Raw genomic sequence first — 19609 nt, 5'->3', positions numbered from 1 at the left:
CAGCTCTGGGGGGGGCCACGCCTCCCAAAACAAGAACAGCTATTTCTAGAGTGGCTTTTTTTTTTTTCATGCTTGATTATAAAATATCCAATCACACTTAGTCTTATTTTAGTCTCATTCTGATCACAATTAAACATAAACGAGCCCATGCTTCTTCACACCATAAAAAAAACCCCGAATGGAATTAATGAAAGCGAGGTTTAATACTGCTCTCTAGTGGAGCGAAAACGAACTGCATCCCACTTATTGGACTAATAGCAAAAGTGAGCGCTTGTTTGGTTGGCGCGTGTATACATAACACAATTCAAAAGATTAAAAGGTGACCTTTTGTTTTCATAACAATTTCGTGTGAACAAATAATAATGCATGGTTAATAGAGTTGTTTTTGTTTTGTATCACAATGTATCACCTGTCCGGTGTACTTCAGAATAAAATGCATTTGGCCGAACTTATAGCTACTGTAAATAAATAAATAAAGCAACAGTTTGAGCTGGGTAGCGATCTCTAATCCTATTTCCGGACTTCCGTAGAGCGACTCCTGTCTTTTTTTCTTCTTTTTTTTTACGAAAAATACCGAGTTTGGCCGAACTCAGGTGAGTCACGAAGAGGAGTGGAGGGGGCGTAACCGGATGTAGACGTCGAACCACAGCTGCGTGCGTCCAAGTCGAAAGTACACCAAGCCGAGTTTGCCAAAGAAGAAAAACAGTCCAAATTGTGGGAATGATTGTTTTTTCTATCCTCAACTAAGGTGTGGTAAGTTTGTGTTTGTTCACTTTTGCTCTTTTCATGACTTCAGTCCGTCCCGTCAGGTGTATTTCTCATTTCCGTTCTGAGACTCCTTGAAGGACACCATGAACTGAACATGATTATTTATTGATTGATTTATGTATATATATTTTTTTATTGTTTTGTCCTTTCAAACGCTTTTCGTGGCTAATGACGACTGGATCGATCGATGTCTTGCTCTTGCTCGGCGTTGTTTCACGTGCAGCGAAATACGAACATTCATGTTTGTGTCACACTCTTACTGCGGACTCCGAATACTTATTTTTCCCTTATCGTTCATTTTGAATGGAGTTCCATATTAGTCAACGAGTGTCATGAGGCCCACTGTTGCCGAATCGGCTCTAATTGGAGTCTGCTGATGTTGATTTGAGAGGCGTAAACAGGAAGTTACGAAGGATGATGCATTCGATGTCAGAACGGGAGTGGCGTCGTCTTTTGTTTTGTTTTTGCATCGTTCGAATACCGAGAGCAAGTCAGAATTGGCATTTTAGTCCTAAATGTAACGTTTAATTATCATATTGAACCACGCACACAACGGCAGGATGAAAAGCCACAGGTGACCTTCAGACTTGAACGTTGGCTCAAGGGAGGCAGTCGAGATGTGACTTGTGGTCGATGGCACATTTTAATTACTGTAGTTTGTGAGCAATTACATTTCTCCGTTGATTAACAGGATAGACTACTTTAAAAAAAGAGAGAGAGAGAGAGAATAGACCACCCACTTTTCCACCTCTGCCCTCCACCATAGTTTTTCCAAACAAGTCATTTTTGATCTCATCTGCTCGCAGTGGCACGAGTCAGCTCATGAACTCACTCACATCTTTTGTGTTTTAAAGCCCTTGTTTAAAAAAACAACGACTTGTTGATTTTCAGTTTCATCCGGAGTCATTTGTGCGTCGCCATCAGGATCCATTATTCGGACCTGGTGGTTAGCGTTGGGACTGCGTTCTGAGGCACGGCCACGCCAAAGGAGCGACATGGCGGCCGGCGATCTGATCCAGGACGACGACGACGACATCCGCCCGCACGTGGAAGCCAGCGTAACTACCAGCGCGCCCTCCTCGCCCGCTCGCCCCAACGGCAGCCCCGGTCGCCCCGCGTCCCCGCCTCCGGCCGATGCTCCCGACGGCAGGAGCAAGCGCGGCAAAATAAGCAGTCTTTTCCAGCAGAACCAGCTGGTCCAAACCCTGAGCAGCGGCCTGAAGCGCCACTGCGACTACGTCAAGATCTCGGTGCCCGAGGAGCGCGCCGACCGCCTCCCCAAGGAGTGGTGGAAGACGGGCGTGGCCTTCCTCTACGCCATCTTCAACTTGTTCTTCACCACCGTGGTCATCACCATCGTGCACGAGAGGGTGCCCGACAAGTCGGTGAGCCCGCCGCTGCCCGACAAGTTCTTCGACTACGTGGACCGCGTTCCTTGGGCTTTCACTGTCACCGAGGTCAACGGGCTGATCCTGATGGCACTCTGGTTGGTCCAATGGCTCCTCCTCAAGCACAGGTAAAAACGCCGCCAGCACGTCATATTTCCAATTTCCACGACAGGCCCACTTATCATATCTTTGGTGGTTAGTGGCGTTGATCGGTACGGATCGGGCCCCACGGTTCGGATCGCGCACGTCCCACGGGTTGGTTGGCGTTGGAAAAAACAACAAAAACTGCGCATTCACACGAAAGCAACAAGATCAGCCCACATTCACTACAATAGCAGCAGAGGAACTTGCACGCATGAGAGCATTTTGTCCCCAAAGCAATTCTGCTTTTTAATTCCAGTAGCTAAAACTTTTTAACGAACCTACAGATCTTCTTCTTAATATATACTGTACATACATATACATATTGTTGGCAGTTGGCACTACTCATTGAGTCACCTTATTGGTATTGTGTATTTATATTGTATATTTTTATATTGATGGTGTGTATTCATTTAAACTTTTTATTCTCTTTTAAATGTAATGCTGCTCAGTTGCTGCTATTTCTTAATTGCCCCAAGGGCAGGGGTGGGTAAACTCAATCCTCGAGGGCCGGAATCCTGCAGGTTTTGGAGGTTTCCCTCTTCCAATACAAGCTGATTCCAATCAAAAGAATGGTTTTCTGATGCTGATGAGCTGATCATATACCAGCTGTGTTGGAGAAGGGAAACATCCAAAACCTGCAGGACCATGGCCTCTTGAGGACCGAGTGTGCCCACCCCTGCCCAAGGGGATAAATAAAGTTATATTGAATTGAATTAAATTGGGAATTTGGGGTGAAATTAGTCTTCAAATTAATGATATGGGTTTATTTTTCTGCCTCTTGTCGCGACACCGTCATTCAGACATGTCAAGGAAGCTGGAAACAAACTCAACATAACTTCAAAATAAAGCGTTCCAATTAATACATTGACGGCAATGCAAATAGCCTTAGGAGACTTTTACTTTGAAGTTGGCCCGCATCGTGGCGTGATAGCTAACTTGACTTCCTTTTTTGATGTTTTAGATTTTTTTTTTATCGTAGTTTTTTTATTTTATTTTATTTTTTTACATCACATAACACAACGCAACCCCCAACTCATATTCAATCGCTAATTGAGGACGCTAAGAAACCGCTAGCTAATTATGCTATCATTGTATGGTACAGCACAAAGCTCCAACGTTAGTGGCTAGCAGCTAGCTGTTAGCATTAGCAACGAGTGCCTTGCTGGTAACAGTAAATGAGTTTGACGGCTGGTACCTGCCTTGCTTTCTTAACTTCACCAATATTTTGGACCAAGGCTATTTTGTAATTCACACCCGAGTTTAAAGGAAGGGAATGTGCCTTAAATTGCACGTTGAGATTTTTTAATTATTTAAAAAAACAAAACATAAATAGAACATTGGCTTCATTTATTTTACAAAGCACTTATGCTTAAAAAAAAAAAAAACTAAACAAGAAACATTTAAATAAAATTATCAAACATAGCCGTTTCGATTTTTCTGTTATATTTTACACATGGACCATGTATAAAATAAGAATGTATCTGCCTCATGTTGCACTTAGTTGTGTTCTTAAATCTTAAATGGCCATATTAGATATTTTGAGTCGATTTTTTTTTTTAAATGGGCAAAAGCATTTTACAAAATAAATGAAGACATTACTATTTATCTTTTTCATTTAAAAAAATAAAAATGCTGATCCGAACCGTGATCCGATCCGAACCGTGATCCGATCCGAACCGTGACTTTTGTGATCTGTTGCAACACTATTGTTGGTTGTTTCTATATTATTACACAAGCGTAAAATATTATTTTTCCTTCATGTCAGAGCCATCGTGGGACGCCGCTGCTTCTTCCTCATCGGAACACTCTACATGTACCGTTGCGCCACCATGTACATCACCACCCTTCCCGTGCCGGGCCGGCACATGGTGTGCGCGCCCAAGGTACACAAACACACACCTCTTCGCTTGCTGTCAGAAAGTCATCACCGTGTCTGATGTGCGTTGTCGTACACTTGCAGCTGTACGATGACTCGGCAGGAAAGATCTGGAGGATTGTGCGGCTCATCTCTGGAGGAGGTCTCAAACACGCACATACACGAAAGGGGGTGTGGCTGTCATATGGGGAGAGGCGGGGTTTTTCTTAACTTCTGGGCTGGCAAAATGGACACCAAACTAACTCATATTTCACTTGGAAAATGTTATTGCCATTGTGCCAAAGGTAACCTATAATCATATATATATATATATATATATATATATATATATATATATATATATATAGTTGAGGGGCTTAAAATGAGAGATGGAGCGATATGTTTTTTTCAGGACCGATACCGATTATTAGTAGTCAAGGATGCCGATAACCGATATTTGGAGCCCATATTCATTTTCACAAAAATCCAGCTATTATGTTTTTTGGGGGGATTTTTTAAGCATATGTTTATTGATCAACTTTTAGAATTCCAAAATATCAAAATAGTTGTAGAATTAAATTTTTTACTTATCTTAGTTTTAATTTCAAACAAAAACAGAAAGTGCAGAGAATTCTTAGGGCCATCAGAATCTCTGAAAATTAAAAAAAAAAAGATTCCTGAAGTTAACACTTCATAAAATGGTTATATAAAGAAAATAAAAGTGGTCCTAAAACAGACCCTTGTGGCACTCTTTTATAGAATCATGGAATTTGGCAGCCATATGACACCACAGTTAAAGTTCTGCCCGATAAATAATTACTAATTTAGAATTGTTGTTGTGCTATTATTATCATTATTATGTTGTGATATGTAAAAATTCAAATTTTTTGAAAAAAAAAAAAGTACTGACTTGGACTATGAATGCGTGCACAGGCTTCTCCCTGACTGGCTCCCACTTGATGTGCGGCGACTTCCTGTACAGCGGCCACACGGTTATGTTGACCCTGGCCTACCTCTTCATCAAAGAGTGTAAGTTGGCGAAATGTCGTGGGCCCGTTTGGTGCGGCGTGACCCAACGTGACCCAACGTGACCCAACGTGACCCAACGTGACCTAACGTGACCTAACGCGACGCGCAGATTCTCCTCGCTGGATGTGCTGGTACCAGTGGATCTGCTGGCTGCTCAGCGCCTCGGGCGTGCTCTGCATCCTGGTGGGCCACGAGCACTACAGCATCGACGTCCTGGTGGGCTACTACGTGACCACCAGGCTCTTCTGGTGGTACCACACTATGGCCAACACGCACGTAAGAGCATTTATTGGACCATTCTCATATCCAGTTCATGGCAACAAATGTTCCGATGGTTGCGCAGTACAGTTGTAGTCAAAGAAATGGCTTCAGTCTGACTAAAGCGCCGCCGACCTTACTTCCTGCCAGGCTCTCCGTAGGGCGCCCAACAACTTCCTGTCGCGCACATGGTGGAACCCCGTGTTCAACTTCCTGGAGCGAAACGTCCAGACGAGCGTTCCCGTGGTCTTCTCGTGGCCGCTGGCGCTGCCGTCCTCGTGCCGACAGCGCTACCGGATGGTGGAGGGCGGCAGGGACGAGTGAGGCGGCAGACATTGGCGACCAAAACACTCCTTTTGGCTCAGCCTGCCGCGCTAACCGCAGAGAAGAATCCGCGTTGGACATACTTGAAAAGTACAAATTGGTGACGGACGCTCGCCAACTTTCCCGCTTGGTGATTGAACTTGCGCAAACTATTTGTCGTATTTGTTGCCGTCTGTTGTTTGGACTGCTGCTAAATTGGCTTCATCAAGGCAAGTGCTTCTTTCTGTTCTTTTCCACACTGTACATAATTAACACGCATTGCACATGTGATTGCTTCCCTCATTCTGCTTTTACTTTATTCCAGATCCTCTCAAAAGTATCAGAATAAAACATTGTTACATTATATTAATAGAATATGTGCGCTAATTTCACACAGTTTGGCTTGAATAAAACGATAGACGAGTCTGTCCTCGCGCCGCAACTTTTAATCAACAAGTCATCACATGATTGACAATACCAAGCCTGTTTGTGCTAAAGAGTCAGTCAAATTTGCCGTCAACATTTTTCTTCCGATACCTGCTTGTCTTACGTCACTGACTTTATGTTTGGAAACAAACAACTTGTTATATGTAAAATACAAACAGTAAACTTGAAATAAACGTTGATTTTCTTGTTTGCTGCCTGGTGTGCATTAGGGAAAAGTCAAAAGTATGTTTTTCAAATTGTTTTTCTATCATCAAAATAGTCGAGCGAGCACGAGACAAATGCGAAAACGGCTCGTTTATGTGTTTTGGATTCCCGGAAGTTGTCACCGACCGCATTTCTCATACTGGCCAGGAGATGGCGACAGTCTAGTTTTATCGAACGATCCAGCTCCAGCCGAAAATCCACAAAAGTCGCTCTGTTATGGAAAGAAAAAAAACATCCGTCATGATGAATACAAAATGATTAGAATTTTTATATTTTATGAACAAATTATACTATTTATTAGGGATGTTTGATTCAGACCGATACCAGTACAAGTACTCAAATCTTGAGTTGTCACCGATACTGATACCACTAATACTTTTGATACATGCAAGCAAGGTCAGATTATTTTAAAGAAAGTCTTTTATACCCCAAAATATACCCCTTCCAATTGCATACAATTAAGGGACATTTTCTATCCTTCCCATTTCTAATTCACTTCCTGATTGTAAAATGGCCACAATGGTTGGGCCACCTTCGCGAATACTCAAATAATAATAATCTAATTTTATGTACATGACAAACAAAGATGATTCTTCTTCTGGTAAGTATAATTAGACACTATATTCTCTATCAGCTGTCTTTATTTTACGTTATCTGAAAATATGGAACAAACTAAATGGGGAACTTCAACAATATCCAAGCTGTATAAATCAATATATGTATTAAAAAAAAGAACAAGCAGGCTTTATTTCAAGCTTGCATAAACGCGTTTCATGTTTTCAGTGTTTTTAATCATCACCCAGACAGCAAGACAGAAGTTAAATCAGCACTATTATTACAAGTTAAGTCAAAGTTGTCATTTCTTTCAAATGAACATTGTTCACAGAGCTTCTATCTGACGCCGCCTCCCAGTTTCTGCAGCACTCCGAGGCCACTCTCCTGGTACTCGGACCTGGTCAGCCAGAAGGCTTCCTTGTCCTTCATGATGTTGGCCAGCACGGCGCCGCCCAGGAACACCATGTGTTTGCGGCGCGGGGGGTCCTCGATCCGAATCTTGAACTTCTGCGGGTGTGAAGCGCAACGACTTGAAGTGCGACTGAGAACATAAAGTTATGAGAGGCCGTCTGGGACATTTTCAGTTTCTTATTTTTTATTTTTTTTAAACACGTTCTAAAAAAGAGAAGTGTGTTTGAGATGTTTTCAGTATTGTATGTAAGAGTTGTGCTTGAGTGAGGAAATCGTGCGTAAAATAACCGTGACTATATTTTCTTACCGGAGTATTGATTGGGCTTTTTTGTTTGAAATTTGCATTGTAAATTGTTACTTCCGGTTTTTGGCAAACGCTTTTATTTTGAAGGGCTACTTCTGGTTTAGTGCCATTTGTACATAAGGTAGCGTAAATACGCTGAAAAGTTTGCCACGGAGCTTCGACAAATGTCCTGTTTTATATTGATAGCCACTCCGAGGAGGCAAAAGGTACATTTTAGTTAATAATTTATGTATATTAGCACTTATGTTTGTACATATTTAGCGTAATATGTGATTTTTGATGATTGTTTGCATGTGTGTGAAATAAGTTTCAGCTCGGTGATTAAGACGAGCAATTACACTGTTTAAAAAGAGGTTAAACGTTGCTCAAAATAAACACTAAAGTGTCATCCTTGTTCGGGGGGGGGGGGGCTTGCTACATCCTAAATACTGTCCCTGATGGCCCCTCTTCCATGCCAATGGTCACAATGGAATGTTTGTGCCTTCTTACAGCCAACTTGCGCGCGTCTCCATCCAGAACCCTCTCCAAGTAGAGCTGCTTGATCTCTCGCTCCAGTCTTGACGGGAGGCCGGGGTACATCGTGCTTCCTCCGGACAGGACAATGTGTTTATAGAAGTCTGCCCTGCAAACGTGGAAACGTCAAGAACACAGGGTTCACACGCTCATCCGGGCTTCCCAAAGCCGAGCGACGTCACCCCCACCTGAGATCGATATCGGCCGCCTGGATGGTGTTGAAAAGGAGCTCAGCCACGCCCGCCCCCTCCACGTTGATCAGGTGAGGCTGGAAGAGCGCCTCCGGGGCGCCGAACCTCTCGCCCCCCACCATCACCTGCCGGCCGTCGGGGAGCTGCAGCAGACGCCGTGATTGGACGCTGCGACCCGAACCTCGGGGTGACGAGTGTCAGGTAAGGTGCGGCTTACCGTGTACGACTCCACCAGGTATGTGGTTTCCGTGGCCAGACGCTGCTCTTGTTCGATGTTGTATCCCACGTAGCACAGCTTCTCCTTCAGCATGCGCACCGTCTCAAAGTCGGCCGAGTGGTTAAAGGCGTAGCCGCGTAGCAGCAGCAGCTGAGGTCACAAAACGGGGTCAAAGATGGCGTCAAAACGGGGGAGGGGTTTCGTGTAACCTCCGCTGCCCAACTAAGCCACCTGCCGCCTCCGCTAAATCTGTTTCCACCTCACGATGCTACAGCGTTTTATTTACTGACTAGCATAGCAGCTTGAGGCTAATATTGCGGCGAAGCAAGTCATCAATTCAACAATACGCAGTGCGAAAGAAACTTTATGGGTCATTTTTTAAAGCTTTTGTGAGGTAATTTTTGTTGTTGAAATTTTGGACGGTGCCATTTTCAGCTTCAACATGTTTTGGACAATTGGGTGCAAATTTAATTCACTGAGTGATTTTTCATATGCTTTACATTTGATGCATAATAAAAAGCAAAAAGCCCAAAATTGGACACCTTCCTTACGAGGGCCTTTCCTCTTATTTCAAGAAATGAGAGAATTCTACTAAATGATCGAGCACGGCTCATTTTCCTGTCAACTTTTCATTTTCGTTACCTTGATGAGGTAACGTGTGATGTCCCGCCCAGCGATGTCCAGCCTGCGCGTCAGGTGTGGCAACGAGTAGCCCTCGTACACCGGACAGATGTGAGTGACACCGTCGCCGGAGTCCACAACCACCCCGGTCAGCAGACCTGGTTGGCGGCAGGAAGCTTTTTTTTAATTGTTCATTTTTGTTTTCCCGCTCCTCCGCCGGCGACGTTGTCGAAAAAAAAAACCTCCAGCTGTCGACTCGAAGTTTGGTGTATGGCGGCCCGTACCTTGCGCGTATAGCGTGAGCACGGCCTGGATGGCCACGTAGATGCCGTGGAACTGGTACTTCTCAAACATGACCTCGGCGATCCTCTCGCGGTTCTTGGTGGGGTTCATGGGAGGTTCCGTCAGCAGGATCTGCGTGCGACGACGGGGAGGAGCTTTAGCCGTCGGAGCGGCGCGCGTTCTTGTTCCCGACGGGGTTCGGTACCTTGCACCGGGACGGCTCGATGTCCAGCCTCTCGGGTCCGAAGGTGTGGTCCCACAGGTGGAGCATGTCGTCCCAGCAGCGCACCATCCCGTTCTCCATGGGGTACGCCACCTCCAGCAGCGAGCGGCACTCGCTGGCTTCGTCGCCCACCATCAGGTCCTGAGAAGGCCAGACGGGGGCGAGAGTCAAACGCGGCAACCTTTTTTCCCCGCGCGCGTCGCTGCCGCTCGTTTACCTTGATCTCGATGTTGCCCACTTTGGTGGTGGATCGGATGACCGGGCGACCCACCATGGCGGGAAAGATGTGGTCAGGGAAGTTGGAGCCCGCAAAGCCGCACTTGACAAACTGGAGAGGCAGGAAAGTAAGACCCACATTTTGCGAGATATTGATCCAGCTGGCAAATGTCATTCTCACAGCTGATTGGCTTTGGGGAAAAATGCGCTAACAATACAGAGCTCGATCGCATACAACGTATTTCTTCGGAGCAATTTTTGTCATACAGACTTTGGTTTTTATTCAGGGTGAGTTTTTCAGCGACTAGCTTGGGCGTATTGAATTTGTCAACAGTGCAGGAAGGACCCTTCGGAGGGTTTGTCACGATTCGCCACGACCTCTCTCTCTCACGCACACACTTCATTTTTGGGTTATTTATTTAACCCCAAAAAGTGTATTTCAGTAAATCATACAGTGTGCGACGGCATTTCAGTCGTGACTTCGAGCATTTTAGTAGCGTGTATGAGAGTTTCACTTCAAAAACCAATTCCAATTTCGGCCTTGCAAACGCTGCATTGCTTCCTCGCCCGAGGCAAGGCAGCGCATTCCAAGCAAAATGGAAGCCAAACAGCCCCTCCTGAATAAGCAACACCTGAGATGTCACTTCCCATCTTTCAGCCAATGGCTGCTCAAATGGGACCTTCACCACCTTGTATGGCGGCCTCACCTCGCAGAGCAACAAGTCCAGACAAGCTTCGCGCATTCTCAGCTTGTTCTTCCAAAAGGGATTGTTTTTGTTTTTTTGTTTTTTACACATCAAGAGGAGCTCCAATGCACAGGAAGTGGCAAAGCGTTTTGACGTACCCCCGTCCCGTTGTCGCAGACCACCACTCGCCGGCCCTCGCTGTCCATCTTGGCGCCGAGAACCGCTCCGATGTGCTCTGCTCTGCACGGCCTCCGCACCTTACCAGGTCGACGAGACCCGCCCGCTTTAGAGGCCGGCTCGGGTGGGACGGCAGCATTGGCTCCTCCTCCTCTGCTTTGTGCCTTTCATCCAATTTCTTAGCCCGGCCATTAAAGGGTTAAAGAGGCTTTGTGTAATATTCATCAAAGTACTTTTTCTTAATATAATCATACAGATTTAGTAATCACTAATTATATTTTAATAATAAATTTTACTAGTTTTTTCCCCCCTTAGCTTCTCCCGCTAGCTGCTCTTGTTAGCCGCTCCGGCTAAATCCGGCTCGCTCAGTCTTTTGGCGTCACTCGCCGGAATTCTCACCAGCTCGCCGAAAATGAGACTTGGTGGTAGGCTTGTGAAGTGCGGCCTCTCTGGGTCACCATTTTGCGCGTGCTTTGGCTGCATTCTATTATATAGCGACATCTAGTGGTGAACTTTTGTTACTTGCTGTCAACTGAAAATGACATCATGGGTGCTCAGAGCTCAGGTAACGACAAAATCACGGCTCAGCTGTTTTCTGAGTTTGGTCATGTGACGTTGGCAGCCATGATTGGTCGTTACCTGAGCGATTTTAAAATGTATTAAAAAATAATGACGTTATCAAAACCCAGTCAAGTATCCTTTTAAGCACTGTACTGGGCTTTTGCTTGTTTACGCAAGTAAACATTCGGAGTTCGGACAGAGAATCAAAAGTTTATATATATATATATATATATATATATATATATATATATATATATATATATATATATATATATATATATATATATATATATATAATTATATAGTCAAGTACAAACAATCACAGACAGCCTCACTTTGGATAGAAAATTTTTATTGACGTTCAACAATCTTTCTTTTTTTTCCCCCACAAATACTTGGGAAGAAAATCAACGAGTGGCACGTGTCGCCGAGACTTTCCTCTTATCAGCATGGTAGGCGTGACTTAAAAATCCATCACATGACATCGGCAGGTTAATATAAGTGGTGCCCTGAGATCCTTTTAAGGCGGTGACATGCTCACATTATTTCGAGCGCTTGCTAGCTACTTTTTTTTCTTCTCTTTTTAAAGTTTTGATGCTATCACAAAATTTGGTAGCCTAAAAATTTAGTCATTTTCTTTTTCTAAGTATGCACACTTTGTAAGTTGATAAAAAAGCAAAACTATTTTTTTTTCATTATACCAAGTAAATAAATCTAATATAAATTCATTCATTGTGCTTTTGTACTTAAGTCCATCCCAGAGTCTCTTTTTTTTTTTTTTTTTTTTTTTTTTTAAACAGTAAAGTAGTTGAATTTGTATTTTTTTTCACGCAAGTATCCGTACTTGTACTCAAGTACAGAGTTTCACCTGTAACCTGCCACCTGTGCGGAGCCAGGCACTGCGTTGCCCAATCGAGCAACGAGAAACACTTGAAGAGCAGAGGCATTATTATTTTTCGAGAGAGAACCGTTTTCGACAACCGTTGCTGTCAAGGTTGACGTAAGGGGCTCGTATAAGTGCGTGACCCCTCGCGACCTTTTAGGCCGTCTCCGGCACGTCCACAGTGTCTTTATTAGCCGAGGCCGTCTCAGGACTCGAATTCGCTGTCGCTGCTGACGGAGATGTCCGGCGTGGACGCGCCCGTGCCCCTGCGCTCGGTCCCCGTGCTGCAGTCGCTGGCCTCGGGGCTGCCCAAGTTCCGGGGGGAGGGCATCAACGAGCGGGGGCGGCAGTCTTGGTCTGAGGGGAGGCGGGCCGGGTCCTGCTGCAGTCTGGCTCGGAGCAAAGACATGAAACTGTGAGAATTGTGCTCAGATGTTGTTTCACTCGGCATGCAACCTACTAAAACCTTTTCCGCCTTCTCGAGGGATTAGGGGGAAAAAGTGAGCTACGTTAGTTAGCATAGTCGGCTAATTAGCAAGCTAACTTTCAAATTGCAATATTTGTCCAGCTGTAATGGAGCGTGTCGCTCAACTCAAAGCAGGACTATTGACAATTCCGAGCTTACGTCACAAGTCAAAATGGCGGTCGAATGCTGCATTCGAGGGCAAGAGGAAGGTGGGAAGTCAGACTTTCAAACCAGGAAGTGCGCATGGGAATGCCCTTTTGAATTTTGAGACCCAAGTTGCAAAGTCGGTGGAAAAAAGACATCGGCGACTTTCGTCAAATGCAGTTTTGATCTCGTTGGGAGGAACTTTTGGATTGTTGTCATTTGATTTGTGAGTATTATTTTGGATTGACATTTGACGACGGGTACTGTGACTATCTGCCGAGTTTGTATGCGAGTCGGAGGCAAAAGCAATACGATACGCCGTTTGTTTACAATGTGAAAAGGAAGCCATTGCATTGCGGAAATATCAGAAATGCATGTCGGTTCGAACTTGTCAACGATCAACCGGGCAATCGTATAAACATGAATTTTTTTTCTATATTCCATAACTGCACGTAAGCAGATAACACAGCTAGCATATGTGGTACTCTTCAGTAAAAACTAAAACTGCCGCGTTATTTGAACCCGGTTGTTTCATTTGTTACGTGCAACCATGTGACTATAATTAGAGTAACACTGAAAAGAAGTTGCTGTATATTATTTTTATTTTTTTTAAATCTGTTCTGCAAAGCCGTTTTCACACTGCACTCACTAATATGAAAGAGTCACGCCACAACAGGTCCAGAAAGTAAAAACTCTGCTTCAGATCGGCTGAACCGGCAGACGACGAGCTCGTTTACGAGAAGCACCCGTGGCTAAAAAGGCAGTCTGCGGGTAACGAGCTCGTTTACCTGCCACTTGACAAAAAAAATCTGTAGAAAGACTAAAGCCAGTCTGTGGCCGGGTTTTTACTTCTCCACCTCTGGTCGGAGGCAATGCGAATGGCCGGTTTCCAGCGTGCCCATATTTGGAAGCAGGAAGTGAAAAGTGAGATTTGAGAACGAGATGTATTTGTCATTGTGGCAAAAGAAAGTCCTGATTTATCTCATTTTAAGGAGGAGGACACAAATGGCAGCCCAAACGAATGGATTGGTGGAAAAGTGCCGTTATTTGTAAAAACGATGGGCCAATCAAATGAGGAGATGCTTTATTCCGTTTCCTTGGCAATCAAATCAATGGTCCGTTTGGCGACCTCATTCGAAATGACCCGCGGCTCACCTGTTTTTGGCGGAGGCGGCGCGGTCCCGTTGCCGGCGGTTCTTGAACCAGTTGCCAACTTGGGTGGGGGTGAGTCCCGTGGCCTGGGCCAGGTGCCTCTTTCTGGACGGGTTGGGGTACGGATCTTGCAGGTACCACTCCCTCAGCAAACTGCGCGTCCGTTCCTAGCGACAAACCACTTCAAAAGTTGCCCAGAGCGGAGCCAGCCCGAGACGCCGGCTTATGAACGACCTGCTTGCGACCCCGCGACCACGAGCGGGCGCCTAAGACTAATTAACTGGCCACAAATCCCGGCCTCTCACTCATCCGCTTGTCTTGGTTGACTTATTTATTCGTTTTTTTTTCTTAACCCATATTGGGTTATTTTTAACCGAAATACTTCTGGGTTGCATTTTTAACCCAGGTTCGAATAAATAAATGATATCCCGTGTTGGGTTATTTTGAACTCATATTGGATCATTTGTAAACTTGCATTTTGATATATATATATATTTTTTTTAACAAAATCTAATATTTGGATTCATGTTGTTTATTTCATGTCAAAATTCAATTGTTAACTCTTGAGATGAATTTAAATTCTTTAAAGTGTTGAATATATATTTTTTTCACTCCGTTTGTTTACTTCCTGTTGCGGCCTATAACCTGAAGCCAAACTTAAGACGGACAAACACAGACTTTCGGTGGTTTTACTTTCAGTTTTACTCAATCTCACAAAATGTCCTCTTCAATTCTGTTTATTTGAAGTTATTTTTCAATAGGTTTCATTTTATTACTGTTCTTTTACTGCAATGTTTTGTTCAGCAAAATCATGATTGGGCGTTAAGGGAGGGGCCCTCGAATCGTTGACCTAAAAATTGCTTAGCGATGCCACCGCGTTCCTTTTGTCTAATTGACGTAACTTCAAAACATTGTTGGAACCAAGATGGCGCCAAAGTACTACTTTTATCCATTTGGCATGAGCACCAAATGATGATGTGTGTTTCTCAGTAAATGAAAAGAGGGTTGAGCCCTCTGCGAATTTGCGAATGATAAACTTAAAGCTGTTTTTAAAAATATATATATAATTAGTTCAACTTTTTTTTAGCGGGGCGCTTTAGGGGCTGAGACCTGCTGATGAAAATTGATGATTTACAAGCAGAACTTTTGTCTAAATGAGCCTCAAATGAGTCCCCTATTTTGCTCCACAATCGACTTTAATTGAAAGATTTCGTCGGGTATCATTTTTTTCATTGCCCATTTTTTTTCTTCATTTATGTTTTTGGACAAAGGCCCGGGCCGAGTACGTTACCGTATGCCGGAACTGGTCTATCGCGCCCTCGCAATCGTCTTAGGCTGGATATTATTGGTAAGATGGAAGTCACTGTGGATCCACTCAATTGGATCATGTTTAGCAGCTTAAAGCACTCGCGCCTGGATTGAAACGAGGCCTCCTCCTGCCACATCATGAAGCGCACGCACGCACGCACGCACGCACGCACGCACGCACGCACGCACGCGGCCATCGTCGCCAATTTCAAAAACAAAAGTCCAAAACTAATTTCAAGCTATTATGCGCAATTCAGCTGGAAGTGAGAGAGTGAAAATCAATTTGAAAACAGATGTTTCATCCCGCCGTTGCGTGCTGCTGCTTTTATTTCCGCAAATGATGACAATTTGACAAAATGATTGATTGAGCTCTTAAAAGCGTGTGGCCTTGCTTCATAATGTCAGCGTTCTGAAACTAGCTAACGTTTGTTGCTGTCATTTGACTCCTGACTCATGTTTTGTGTAATTGTTGTTAAAAGTATTTTGTCAACAGAAATCTTAAAAACGATCTTTCATGTCTCATTAATTTATGCCTATAAAACCAAAATGTTTGTTACGAATTTTTAATGTTTATTGCAAAGTAGATTCAATTATTATTATTATTGTTTAAACTATATATGAAAAGAGGACTTTCAAAAATAATCATCGTACACTTTAAAAACTGGGAAAAAAAATGGACCGATCCACTTTATGGGTCAATTTGTCAATTTATACAAAATGACCCAATTTTTGGACCCGAGTCAAGGATCTGAGCAATATTTATGAGTTTACACTAAAAGACCATTTCTTGTCTCAAAGTTGGGTCCATTTGACCCAAGTAGAGGATGGGTCCATTTTTTGACTCAACTTTTTTTAGAGTGCACTTGGATTATTTGTCAAGATCTTACCTTAAAGCAGTGAGTCTTTTGCTCGCCATCCCAGATAGTTCTGGGCAAGGGGAACTTCTTGCGTATCCGGTACTTCTCCACCGGACCCAGCGGCCGGCCCCGGAGCCTCTCGGCCTCCCGGTAGTGCGCGTCCAGCCACAGGTCCTGCAGCTTGGCGTGCGATTCCCGCGTGAAGCGGTGACTTTGCAAGATCTGGTAGAGCGCCTCGAAGTTGCCCCTGTGGAACGCCACCAGGGCGCGGGCGCGCATCACCGACTCGTGGCGGTTGAGGGCCTGGCCGGCCGGGAGGGACCAGAGGAAGCGGCCCAGGCGCTCGATGTCGCCCGTCTCCTCCAGGTTCTCGCACACGCGGGCCACTTGCTCGGCCGTGAACATGGGCAGCGGGAACATGTTGCGGGATGACACACGTCGGCCGCCGCCGTCGCCAAGAAAAGCGCGGCCGCCAGGAGTCGGCCGGTATTTATAGCGGGATACAATTAGCATCTCTGCGCTTGTTTGGAGAAGGATTATAGGACCAGGCTGGGCTGGGGTGGAGTGTAGGAGTGCAGGGGGGGCGGGGGGGGGGGGGGGGGGTAGGGGGGGGGGTAGGGGGGGGGGCGAAGGGGGGTTCCCTACCCTGAGGTGACACCCAGCTCATCATCTTGTTTGGACGATTAGCTTCAACCTCCATGGAACGAGGGGCCTGCATGGCACGGATCAATTCCTTCGTGCACCTTTAAGGTTGCCGTCAGGTGACGGATGATCCACAGTAAAGAAGATTAGCATCATCATCATCATCATCATCATCATCATCATCATAACATCTGCACTCTCTTGAGTTTGAACCCACCCCCAACACACAAACACAACTCATTTCTCGTAACCGTTTTATTTTTGATGGAGGCCTGCTTGGCATAATTAATTAGTGGCTTACTGGAGGCTTTTGCCTAAAAAAAAAAAAATGACCTGTTGATTTTAGCACCAAGCCAAGTCGGGGGTCTGCAGCCGCGTGTGTGTGTGTGTGTGTTGGGGGGGGGGGGGGGATCGTGGCATTAGCATCCTGTATAAATCCACAGTGAACACAATTAACAAGCAATTGGGAGGAGAAGTAATTAGTATTATCTACTTAACACGGTGGCAGGGAAAATGGGTTAAAAACACACACGCACACGCGCCCGCGCGCACGCACACACATAATCCCTGCAGGCAAATGTGTAAGGGGCTAATTACAAGCTCATTTGCAACTCAATAGCAGGATCCTCTCAGACAGCTCCATCCCATCACGCCCCACCCGACCAAACACCCCCTCCGGAAAACACTAGTGTTAGTTTTACGCCTCAGCTCACACGGGGAGGGCTTGGTGGGGGGGACACGGGGGTGAGTGACCCCCCCACCGCCCCTCGCCCCCCCGGCCACATCCTGAATCAACCGACGATACTCCGTGACACGGCCCTCGCCGCAGACGCTATCATGGCCGCTGTTTGAGAGATCGGCTTACCGACGAGCTCCGCGTTAATTGAAGCCGTTGAGAAAAATAGCTCGGCCAATCGGCGCCGGCCCGGCTGGGATTATTGCTGTTCTTGTTTGCCCACATCGCCGGGAACTCTGACAGGCTGTTTGTTTCTTGGAAGGCAACCGGGGAGGGGGGGGGGGGGGGGGGGGGTGTTTCATGAACGCATACCGTTTGGTTCGGCTTGACAAAAAAAAATGACGGCAAGCTGGCCAGGGCGCTGACAAATGCCGAATGATGAACCGGCAACATTGTGTCAATTGTGCAACCTTGATTGCGTTCGGAATGCTGGAAAATTCCCACATAAGTTATTGTGATTTTTTTATTTTTTTTATCCTCCACAATTTTTTGCCGTCAAACAACTCCCACATAAAACGTTGGGTCCCGGTCGAGAACCCGACCTATCCGGCCTGTTTTCCATGTTTCTCTCCACTAACGCACCCGATTGATGATCAGGATCGTTATCAGACTCCTGCAAAGCGGGAATCATTAGATTCAGCTGTGCTGCAGGAGGGAGACGTGGAAAACAGGCTGGATGGGGTCTCCAGGACCCAACTTCGGCACCCCTGGCTTTTAGCAATGGCCTCTGACCACGGAGAACCTGGGTTCAAACCCCGCTTGGACCACATTTGAGTACATTCAATGGTTCGATACCGACTGACTATCATATCAAGAAATGGATTATAATTTCTCTGAAATGATTCAATCTTAGACAGATTGCAGTTAAAGTTGTCTTTTTATTCATTTGATTAATTTTCACACACATAATCTTTCAATTTTCTTTCATAAGCGCGTGCATTCAAATCGTAGCATTCCTACGCAATTTCTGCAGAAAAAATTGCACTTTGTCTAATCTCCCAATTTAAATTCCACGGGAACGTCGTCGCCTTCCCTGAACGTGGCCGTAAGAGAAAATGGACGACAAGTTGAAAAGACGCAAAATGACAGCCCAACCTCCAAAGACATTAAACGTGATCTACAAAGTCGAGGTTCGTCAGGGTCCGATCGCACCATCCGCTGTCCAAAGTGGACTTGGCGAGAGACGGCCAAGAAGCAGGCTGCGACCTTTGAACTCTTCCGGAAAGTGTCCTTCAGACAAAAGCGACTTGACTGGAGCTTTCTGAAGAATGTCAAGAAAAGAAAACGTCTGTATTGTGAAACGTGGAAGAGATCGGGGCTGCTTTGCTCCATCTGGCATCGGCGGTCCTGATTACGTGCCGGGACACGAATAGCACGTTTCAGTCGAAGAAAAAAAGAAATTTTTTAATTGGCTCAACAATTCTCTTTTTAGAGTGTATTTTTTTTTGTATTCTGTAGATTTTGCTGAAAAGTTTAGATTTGCTTAATTTAGTATTTTGATTCCTTTGTCTTCATTTTCTTTCCTTTTTTATTTTTTTATTTTTTTTTTGCTTCTACCTGCTTTTGCTCTGTGCTTGCCGCAAACATCACCAAAAACGGACCCTTAGCGAATCTTTCATTCAGCCGACGGTTACAAATAGAGATGTTTGACTTTGCAGCGTATATTTAGCATCGAGTATGTAACGCGAGCGTTCATGTAACAGGTGTTAGTGGAGTTGTTTAGGATTAAAGGCGGGTCTTATTCTTACCTAAGAGCCTAATGCTCATTAATTCCTGCTTTGGTGACTTAACCCCCCCCCCCCTCCCACCCCCCTCCCGATGATCCTCTGTGGCCGGGCCGAGCCGAGCCGGTCCCCGCTCGGCCGCAGACGCCAACGCGGCCGAGCGGGAAGGCGACAGGTGCCGAGCGGGGTGTTGGCGTGTTGCGGGATTTCGCTGTCAAAAGCGGCACTTCGGGCGGGGGAGGGGCGAGGGTGCCGCAAACGCGCGCGCGCACACGCGCGCGTTTGACCAATTCCGAGAAATGCACGCGAGGAGCTGGAAGTGAAGGTAGCAGTGAAAAGGAAGA

General features: G+C 45.4%; 3 protein-coding genes across 6 annotated transcripts; 1 reads left to right on the top strand and 2 right to left on the bottom strand.

Moving 5' to 3' along the window:
• The first annotated feature begins 627 nt into the window (after positions 1-627).
• On the top strand, positions 628-6385 carry LOC147159119 (phosphatidylcholine:ceramide cholinephosphotransferase 2-like). Of its 4 annotated transcripts, none has more exons than XM_086059260.1 (7): positions 628-748; positions 1660-2284; positions 4066-4183; positions 4261-4318; positions 5089-5184; positions 5294-5460; positions 5593-6385. In XM_086059260.1, the coding sequence occupies exons 2-7, from the start codon at positions 1764-1766 to the stop codon at positions 5764-5766; spliced, it is 1134 nt and encodes a 377-aa protein (XP_085915386.1). In that variant the 5' UTR covers positions 628-748; positions 1660-1763; the 3' UTR covers positions 5767-6385. The 4 variants fall into 4 exon arrangements, with proteins under 4 accessions (XP_085915386.1, XP_085915388.1, XP_085915387.1 ...); XM_086059262.1 differs by having other exon boundaries at positions 640-748; positions 1693-2284; XM_086059261.1 differs by having other exon boundaries at positions 640-753; positions 1693-2284.
• Positions 6386-7164: 779 nt separating this feature from the next.
• On the bottom strand, positions 7165-11053 carry LOC147159118 (actin-related protein 2). Its single transcript, XM_086059258.1, has 9 exons — positions 10774-11053; positions 9931-10041; positions 9696-9854; positions 9493-9622; positions 9230-9366; positions 8588-8737; positions 8368-8513; positions 8156-8288; positions 7165-7458 (listed from the first exon to the last, which is right to left on the bottom strand). The coding sequence occupies exons 1-9, from the start codon at positions 10819-10821 to the stop codon at positions 7288-7290; spliced, it is 1185 nt and encodes a 394-aa protein (XP_085915384.1). The 5' UTR covers positions 10822-11053; the 3' UTR covers positions 7165-7287.
• A 635-nt stretch (positions 11054-11688) lies between these two features.
• On the bottom strand, positions 11689-16644 carry six7 (SIX homeobox 7). Its single transcript, XM_086060079.1, has 3 exons — positions 16194-16644; positions 14002-14165; positions 11689-12625 (listed from the first exon to the last, which is right to left on the bottom strand). Exons 1-3 carry the CDS (start codon positions 16581-16583, stop codon positions 12442-12444), a joined length of 738 nt encoding a protein of 245 aa, XP_085916205.1. The 5' UTR covers positions 16584-16644; the 3' UTR covers positions 11689-12441.
• Positions 16645-19609: the final 2965 nt, after the last annotated feature.

Source organism: Leptonotus elevatus, chromosome 17, assembly GCF_054856555.1.
Source record: "Leptonotus elevatus isolate MCC_2025b chromosome 17, RoL_Lele_1.0, whole genome shotgun sequence".
NCBI lineage: Eukaryota > Metazoa > Chordata > Actinopteri > Syngnathiformes > Syngnathidae > Leptonotus > Leptonotus elevatus.
Note: the sequence above shows the minus strand (reverse complement) of the source record. Positions and strands in the feature narration are given on the sequence as shown.